At 43.6% G+C, this 9,056-nt stretch overlaps 1 protein-coding gene across 1 annotated transcript in view; it reads left to right on the top strand.

Moving 5' to 3' along the window:
* The first annotated feature begins 6,519 nt into the window (after window positions 1-6,519).
* The window catches only part of LOC129845341 (uncharacterized), a 30,280-nt gene continuing 27,743 nt past the window's right edge, over window positions 6,520-9,056 (top strand). Inside the window, exons 1-4 of the mRNA XM_055913230.1 lie at window positions 6,520-6,646; window positions 8,201-8,452; window positions 8,643-8,750; window positions 8,852-8,905. Of these exons, the coding sequence (XP_055769205.1) occupies window positions 6,601-6,646; window positions 8,201-8,452; window positions 8,643-8,750; window positions 8,852-8,905 (460 nt within the window). The 5' untranslated portion in view covers window positions 6,520-6,600. The remainder of the gene's footprint in view (window positions 6,647-8,200; window positions 8,453-8,642; window positions 8,751-8,851; window positions 8,906-9,056) is intronic.

Genomic DNA, 9,056 nt, shown 5'->3' with positions numbered 1-9,056 from the left:
GTCTAATTTAACAAAATGTGTAAAAAGTCAAGGGGTCAGAATACTTTCCGAATGCACTGTAGAGTCTCAGATCAGTATATAGAACCTGACAGAGGGCTGTCAGAAACGACTGTGGACATCATGCCTATATCCTCTAGCTCACATCTATATTGGATTTTCCATGTTATGTATTTTACATTTACATTTAAGTCATTTAGCAGACGCTCTTATCCAGAGCGACTTACAAATTGGAAAGTTCATACATATTCATCCTGGTCCCCCCGTGGGAAATGAACCCACAACCCTGGCGTTGCAAGCGCCATGCTCTACCAACTGAGCCACACGGGACTATCACTGTCTATACACACTGTCTATACACCTAAAAGGGTTTTCGGCCGTCCCCATTGGAGAACCTTTTGAAGAAGCCTTTTTGGTTCCAGGTAGAAGAACCCTTTTGGTTCTAGGTAGAACCGTTTTGGTTCCAAGTAGAACCCCTTTTGCATTCTATATAGAACTCTTTCCACAGAGGGTTCTACCTGGAATCCAAAAGGGTATTTCTACCTGGCACCAAAAGGGCTTCTCTTATGGGACAGTTGAAGAACCCTTGTGGAACGTTACTGTCTAAGAGTGTATGTAACACTGTCTCCAATAGATCACGTCCACGTACAGGGCTTTCATCTCCCACACTAAGGCCTGCAGCGCTCTTTGTTGAAATCCTCATTCATATTACTAACAATCCTGACTGATGAAGGTAGCCCAGCTTTGTGGTGGGTAACGTCGGTCGGTGTGGCTGAAAAATGTGGAAATACCCCTCAGACTTCAAACCTCTTAATAACTTCACTCCCAGGACCCCCTGGTTTCAAACCACACACACACGAACACACACACACTCTCCTCCAAGGGCTCCGACTCTGCCCTTTAACAGTGACTCTAATTCATCTACTCACGTCCACATGAGGACTTTGAACTCTGTTTCCGCAGTATAAGTAGTATACATTGCCCACTTTCTTGCCCCCCTCTTCAACGACAAAAGACCCCCCTCCCTTAACAATGTAAAACAATCGGAACACCCAAATCATGGGGGGTGCAATGAAAACTAAGGTCCAGCCATGTCCTGCTCTGGCCGGAATACAGTGTGCCTAAATCATTCCTAATACACCGTCAAGGGATTATCCTGGCAGAGCAGGAAACATTTCCAGCTAATCTATATCGGAATGCTTGGTGAGGACAAGGTAAAGGAAGTGGCCGAGACTAGGAGGGTTGCTGCTCTTGGAAGCCAACACTCTTCATTATTTTTTTGCATGGCAATTACGGGTTGGATGAATGCGAGAGAGAGAAGCTAGAACCTATTTCTGGTCCTCTGGAACAACAAATTTGCCTTGAAATTACAGAAGGAAGCTATCAATATTGTGTAATTTTGTGGTAAGAGGAAGATTTCCGAGCACCAAACCTGGAGGTTGGCAACGTGGGAAAACAATAACAACAGGGATGTGTAATGAACACCTGATAATACCGTGTCAGTTGGTGGCCTGACCTTATATGGTATTTCCTGACCTCTGAGATTATAACTGAGATGTTTTAATTAGGCCAAGATCACCTACTATTATGGCACAATTGGTATTTATATGCCTTGCTGGCAGCAGAGTGCACCACTGCCCTGCGCTTAATTTCTCAAGCAGCTCTGTAAAGGCATACGGGGAACATGAGGTAGGGAGAGGGAGCAGAGCAGAGAGAAGCCCACAGAGAAGGAATCAATTACATGATGATTTAATCAATGGAGGAAAGCGCGAAAGCAGTAAATTTAGTTTACAAAAAGGCTGGTCAATAACTCAATTCAACTGTGCAGTGGAGGCAGCTGTTGGGGTGGGTTTAGGAGGGGGGAGGAGTGTGTGTGTGTGTGTGTGTGTGTGTGTGTGTGTAGGGGGGGAGGGGGGGGGTTCTGGCAGGGACGGAGATGGGCGCAGTTTTAATTAGTTCTGTATTGGAAGTGGAACAGTGGGAGCGTTGTGGAGCGGGACGGAACAGCTGCAGCAGGGTGCAGGGATCGCTTGCTGGCCGACTGGCTAGAAGTCTGGCTGGGCTCTCCCTCCCTCCATCCCTCCATCCATCCCTCCTCTCCTTCTCTGCTGTGCCAGCTCAGGTGTCTGTGTCTGCCTGGGGAGCGCTGGGTGGCACACACGGTTGTGTGGCTCTGCGTTGGTTGGCAGCGGGTGGGTAAAGGCCTGGTGCTGGGGGCGGTGTGGGGGAATGTATGAAAGGGCTGGTGGCTCGCTGGGCAGGCTGCCCCGAGGGGATCACTGTATGAGAGAGGCTGGGAGCCAAGGGCCTGTCACCGGCCAGCCAGCCCGGCACTCTGCCCTGCTCTTACAGGGCCAGGGCCCAGGGGTCGACACAGACAGGGAGACTACAGTGCATTCGGAAAGTATTCAGACCCCTTCCCTTTTTCCACATTTTGTTACGTTACAGCCTGATTCTAAAATTGACTAAATAAAACATTTTCCTCATCAATCTACACACAATACCCTATAATGACAAAGCATACAATTTTTCCAAACGTATTACAAGTAAAAAAACAGAAATACCTTATTTACATAAGTATTCAGACCCTTTGCTATGAGACTCGAAATTGAGCTCAGGTGCATCCTGTTTCCATTGATCATCCTTGAGATGTTTCTACAACTTTATTGGAGTCCACCTGTGGTAAATTCAATTGATTGGACATGATTTGGAAAGGCGCACACCTGTCCATATAAGATCCCACAGTTGACAGTGCATGTCAGATCAAAAACCAAACCATGAGGTCGAAGGAATTGTCCATAGAGCTCCAAGACAGGATTGTAGAGTGGCCAGAAGGATTTTTACTCCTCAGTAAAATGCACATGACATTCTCTTTGAGTTTGCCAAAAGGCACCTAAAGGACTCTCAGACCATGAGAAACAAGATTCTCTGGTCTGATGAAATCAAGATTGAACTCTTTTGCCTGAATGCCAAGCGTCACATCTGAAGGAAACCTGGCACCATCCCTACGCTAAAGCATGGTTGTGGCAGCATCAAGCTGTGGGGATGTTTTTCAGCGGCAGGGAATGGGAGACTAGTCAGGATCGAGGGAAAGATGAACGGAGGAAAGTACAGAGAGATCCTTGAAGAAAACCTGCTCCAGAACGCTCAGGACCTCAGACTGGGACAAAGGTTCACCTTCCAACAGGACAACGACCCTAAGCACACAGCCAAGACAACACAAGGGTGGCTTCGGGACAAGTCTCTGATTGTCTTTGAGTGGCCCTGCCAGAGCCCGGACTTGAACTGGATGGAACATCTCTGGAGAGACCTGAAAATATCTGTGCAGTGACGCTCCCCATCCAACCTGACAGAGCTTGAGAGGATCTGCAGAGAAGAATGAGAGAAACTCCCCAAATACAGGTGTGCCGAGCTTGTAACATCATACTCAAAAAGATTTGAGGCTGTAATCGCTGCCAAAGGCTCTTCAACAAAGTACTGAATAAAGGGTCTGAATACTTATGTAAATGCGATATTTCCGTTTTTATTTTTAATACATTTGCTAACATTTATAAAAACCTGTTTTTGCTTTGTCATTGTGGGGTATTGTGTGTAGATTGATGAGGGGAAAAATCAATTTAATCCATTTTAGAATAAGGCTGTAAGGTGGAAAAAGTCAAGTGGTCTGAATACTCATGAATCTTGTTCTGGAGGCAGCTCTGCAGAGTGGTCAATAGCTGGCGCAGCCACAAAGTCATAACATCTGATTTTAAACCTAACCCTAACCTTAACCACACTGCTAACCTTAATGCCTAACCTTAACCTTAAATTAAGACCAAAAGGCATATTGGTTTTCATAAATGTTTACAATATAGCCAATTTTGACTTTGCAGCTGGCCTATCTAGCGGATATCGCTAAATTCTGTGTTCATCCCAATAAACGTCAATCTGCCACACACACACACACACACACACACACACACACACACACACACACACACACACACACACACACACACACACACACACACACACACACACACACACACACACACACACACACACACACACACACACATACACACACACACACACTCCTTCGCACTACACACTGTATTCCTCCACCCATCGAAGCGTTTCTATACACAGGCACTGCAACCTATTACATCCAGACACGTTTCGCTATTTTTTATTCTGCCCTGTGTCGCTGTAGTTATCCTATCAAAATATCATATCACAGCCTATCAAAACATAATTTAAAAAAAGGTATTTGTGCATGACCAAAGAACATGAAAACTAAGCTTAATGAGCCCTAAAAGGTTAACTAGTATTGCTCCATGTTATAGCAACCAGGCCAAACAGAACCTCAGCTTCCACTCAAGTCTAAACCCCAGGAACAACCCACAACCCAAGACCTCACCTCGACCTAACCACATAGCACCACACTCGCACTCTGGTCCAATGTTGAGATCTTATGAACCAACTGGTTTAGATATTATTTTACTTTAGGCCTCAACTCTGTCTACTTTGGCTCTGTAGACATCAACACTGGCCTGTACTGACTGTACGTTTAGCTACATGAATTACTAGCACATTATTTGAGATTAAAAGGGTTTCTCAGAACTTTGGCTTGTTTTAATGGGGAAAGTGTAAATCATTTGACATGGAATGTTTCTTGAGGACTGAGTCAGAGTCCAACTTTCCGCCCAAAGGTACCAGCAGCGTCTGTCTCACTGTTGGGTCAGATGTTGCCAAGACCCTCTCAAAAGCTCCATTGACAAAGCGTTTTGGATTTAGAGGAGAGAGCTGTGGTGATGGTTTTATTTGCCTATGATACAATGCTGACCTCTTGTGGATAAAAATAAAACCGTCATTCTGATCTCCAATCAAATCAAATCACATACACGTGATTAGCAGATGTTATTGCAGGTGTAGCGAAATGCTTGTGTTTCTAGCTCCAACAGTGCAGTAATATCTAACAAGTAATATCTAACCATTTCACAACAATACACACAAATCTAAAGTAAAGGAATGGAATTAAGAATATATAGATATTTGGACGAGAAATGTCAGAGCGGCATAGACTAAGATACAGTAGAATAGAATACAGTATATACATATGATGGCCAGTCTGATGGCCTTGAGATAGAATCTGTTTTTCAGTCTCTCGGCCCCAGCTTTGATGCACCTGTACTGACCTCGCCTTCTGGATGATAGCGGGGTAAACAGGCAGTGGCTCGGGTGGTTGTTGTCCTTGATGATCTTTTTGGCCTTCCTGTGACATCGGGTGGTGTAGGTGTCCTGGAGGGCAGGTAGTGTGCCCCCGGTGATGCGTTGGGTAGACCGCACCACCCTCTGGAGAGCCCTGTGGTTGTGGGGGGTGCAAATCAATATAATTATTTGTGCGTCAGCGCATGGGACAAATAATATTTAATTTGATTGTATCTGACATTCACGCCCTGCATGCGGTTTTCCGCATTTGCTAGGTGATAGAAATGTCAGTACTGGTGCTTTAAAAAGTCGGGTTAACGATTATGTCCTGTGGATATTTTGCCTCAAATTTCGAGCATTTGGAGGACCAACCGCAAAGGTAGACATCTTATTGTGTAAGTTAAAATTGTATTCAACATTCTGGCTTGTAAGGAACATGTCCATGATTTTGCAGTGTTTTGTTTGGCTGCATAGCAATAATTGGTATCAAAGTATGATTTATTAGGCAACTGGAGAGGATGAGGAGTGTGCGAGAGGCCTTTATATCCACTATCACCACATTCTTAGAAAAAAGGGTTAATCTGCTGTCCCCATATGATAACCCTTTTTGGTTCGAGGTAGAACCCTCCGTGGAAAGGGTTCTACCTGGAACCAAATGAGTTCTACCTGGAACAAAAAAGGGTTAATTCATGGGTTATCCTATGGGGACAGCTAAAGAACCCTTTTAGGTTCCAGACAGCACCTTTTCTTCTGTGAGTGTACTGACTACTGATATTGTAAGTAGATATTTTGTTATTTGTCCTTAAAAAGATTGCATGAGCTCCATCATCGCTGTACGTGCCTGCTGTCTGTTGCCTTCAAAGGAAAGAACGGAGAGGTTACAAGGAAGACATAAATACTGCATGATGACTCAGATCAACAACAAGTATCTGTGGCAACCTGATAAAGACAGACGTGACCCAATGCAGTCATAAGATGAGGTAAGATAAGGGTGTTGTAAGGGTACTGTATTACACACATACACCACAACACACACAAGCATCAGGAATCAAATTCAGCGTCCACTTTTAATGATGGAATCAAACAATAAATGTCTGGGGTTGGGTATGGGCAGAATCCTAGATGATAGAAAAGCATTACTCCTCTGCTTTTGAGAGGATGTCTGAATTCTGAACCCGAAGGCGGGGAGTAGTTTTGTATAAAAGTTTGTAATTTCCCCCAGTACTTTTTTGAGCAACGCTATTTCTCTATTATACATCCTGTGGCGGTGCATGTTCTCTGTGGCTTCATGGCCCTGCATCCTGAGAGGGATGCACTAGATTGCACTGTATTTCCTCACTCTGTTAGTGACACAGTCTACAGCAGGCTACTAGAGTAACAGGGAAAGATAACTATACACAAGGGTTACTCAAAATGGCCGAAATACAGTTTACTTTTCCCTGTCTGATTGTCCTTTTGGGTAAGCTGCCTCTCTGCCTTTCTCTGTTTTTGCGACATTTACAATATGTTTACATTTGAGTCATTTAGCAGATGCTCTTATCCAGGGAGACTTACAGGAGACATGTTGATGTGCCCTTGTGCAAGAGCACGTCAACCTAGTCGGCTCGGTGATTCGAACCAGAGACCTTTCGTTTACTGTCCGAAAGCTCTTTTTTATCTTTAAAATAATAACAAAAATAGATGTTATTTTTGGGGGCTGGCCAAACACTCTTAAGCACTAGGTTTCTTGTTGAATTGTATCTAGTATAACATTACTTTGATGTTCTTTGCTTGTTTTTGTATAGTTAAGATCAAGTCTTTGATTATTTTGCACAGGTTATTATACAAATACGAGATTGTTTTCTCAACTGGTTTTGTCAATTCAGTTTATCTGCCCCAAAAAAGCTGCTGATGTAATCAATGCTCTATCTATGCAATGGTTTCTTCTCTCTATATTCTACACAGTGTTGGGGAAGCTACTCTGAAATCATAGTTTACCAAACTCCCAATTACTTTACATTGGAAGAAGATGAGCTACACTAAAGCTGCCCTTACAGGGCTCTACGAGGAGCATGTGTGCACCTAAGTTGAAAAAATGCAGGCGCACACAAATACATTTAGGAGCACAATGAAAGATATTTGAGATATTACATCCTTCATTTTTCTATTCCAGGTCTCACAGCAAAATAATGAGGCGCATGTGCGAGTAAAAAGGTTGTGCTGTAGAGCCCGACCTTAAGGGAACTATAGTTTACTTCAACTTCTTGTGGATCGGTGCCCCGTCTACGGGACAGTTGTTGCTCAATATGCATAATGTGACTACAACGTCGTTTTAACTCAAATAAAAGTAGTTCACTACAGTGAAGCTACTTTGTGAAAATTATATCATAATTTTATAATATCATAGATCGGGGATTCCCAAACTCTGATACATAAAAAAAGAAAGGACATTATTTCCTACTTCACCCATACTTTATTTTCTTATTGCAGAAAACAAGTAGTGTGTAGTTCCAGTAGTTAACTACACCACAACATGACAACAAAGTAATGAACTACTGAAAACAAGTAGTGTGTTGTTCCAGTAGTTAGCTACACCACAACATGACAACAAAGTAATGAACTACTGAAAACAAGTAGTGTGTAGTTCCAGTAGTTAGCTACACCACAACATGACAACAAAGTAATGAACTACTGAAAACAAGTAGTGTGTTGTTCCAGTAGTTAGCTACACCACAACATGACAACAAAGTAATGAACTACTGAAAACAAGTAGTGTGTTGTTCCAGTAGTTAGCTACACCACAACATGACAACAAAGTAATGAACTACTGAAAACAAGTAGTGTGTTGTTCCAGTAGTTAGCTACACCACAACATGGCAACAAAGTAATGAACTACTGAAAACACTACCAAGCTGTGAATTGAGTTCAACTACAGTACCACCAAGCTACAGCAAAATGTCATGAATATGACTAGTTGAACGACATGTAGTTCACTACTCCCCAACACTGACTCTAAACCCACGTTTTTTTCCAGGTCTGGTCCTGGCTTCTGCCACCACAACCCAGACACAGCCAGTCAACCCCACTGTAACCCAGCCCACCTCAGCCTCCAACCCAGCCAACGACACAGACACTCCAGGACATACCACGGCTGTAGACAACAATGATTTAACATTATCCGCCATAACCCCAAGCCTTCCTGATCTCATTTTTGATAACGTCCCTATAATCAATTCCACCGGGAGGCCTAACCACACGGTAACCACACCCCTGAAGACCAGTTCAGGTAGGTTGGAGTTGCTGCTTTCACTGTATGGTTAGTTTATGGTCAGTGGTCGATACTGGAGATGGAGTCTTGACCTCGTTGTCTTGGGTCTTGAGACCACTCAAGACCAGTCGATACAGTCTCGGTCTCTGATCGATGCTAATTTCCTACCTGCATTGGTGGAGGTAAAGTAACAGTCATTTCTCTCAAGATGCATCTCCAGGACCTACATCCTGGCCCTCACCAATGGACGTCTCTACATCAAAGCCCCCAGCAGAGGCCAGCAGCACAACTGCTACTAGCACCACCAAGAATACAGGTGAGTTGATCTCACCAGAGTGAAGTGAATCCACTGTGAAGTGAATCCACTGTGAAGTGAATCCATCAGTACACAACTTTTATCTTCTCTTTATTGAAAAGGTTTGGCGGGAACTGCTCAACCAAAACCCTCTGCGCGAAAATCGCCCCACATTGGTAACATGATTGCATTTAAAAAATGTCTCAATCTTGCCCAACGGTGTGTGTTCTGACACCAAATCTGAATTAGTTATCATTTGTCAGACTAACCCACATTATAAATAACATTAACATTTAAGTCCGAATGACTTGCATGGCCTTTATCTTG

This window comes from Salvelinus fontinalis, unplaced genomic scaffold, assembly GCF_029448725.1.
Source record: "Salvelinus fontinalis isolate EN_2023a unplaced genomic scaffold, ASM2944872v1 scaffold_0282, whole genome shotgun sequence".
Taxonomy (NCBI): Eukaryota; Metazoa; Chordata; class Actinopteri; order Salmoniformes; family Salmonidae; genus Salvelinus; species Salvelinus fontinalis.
Note: the sequence above shows the minus strand (reverse complement) of the source record. Positions and strands in the feature narration are given on the sequence as shown.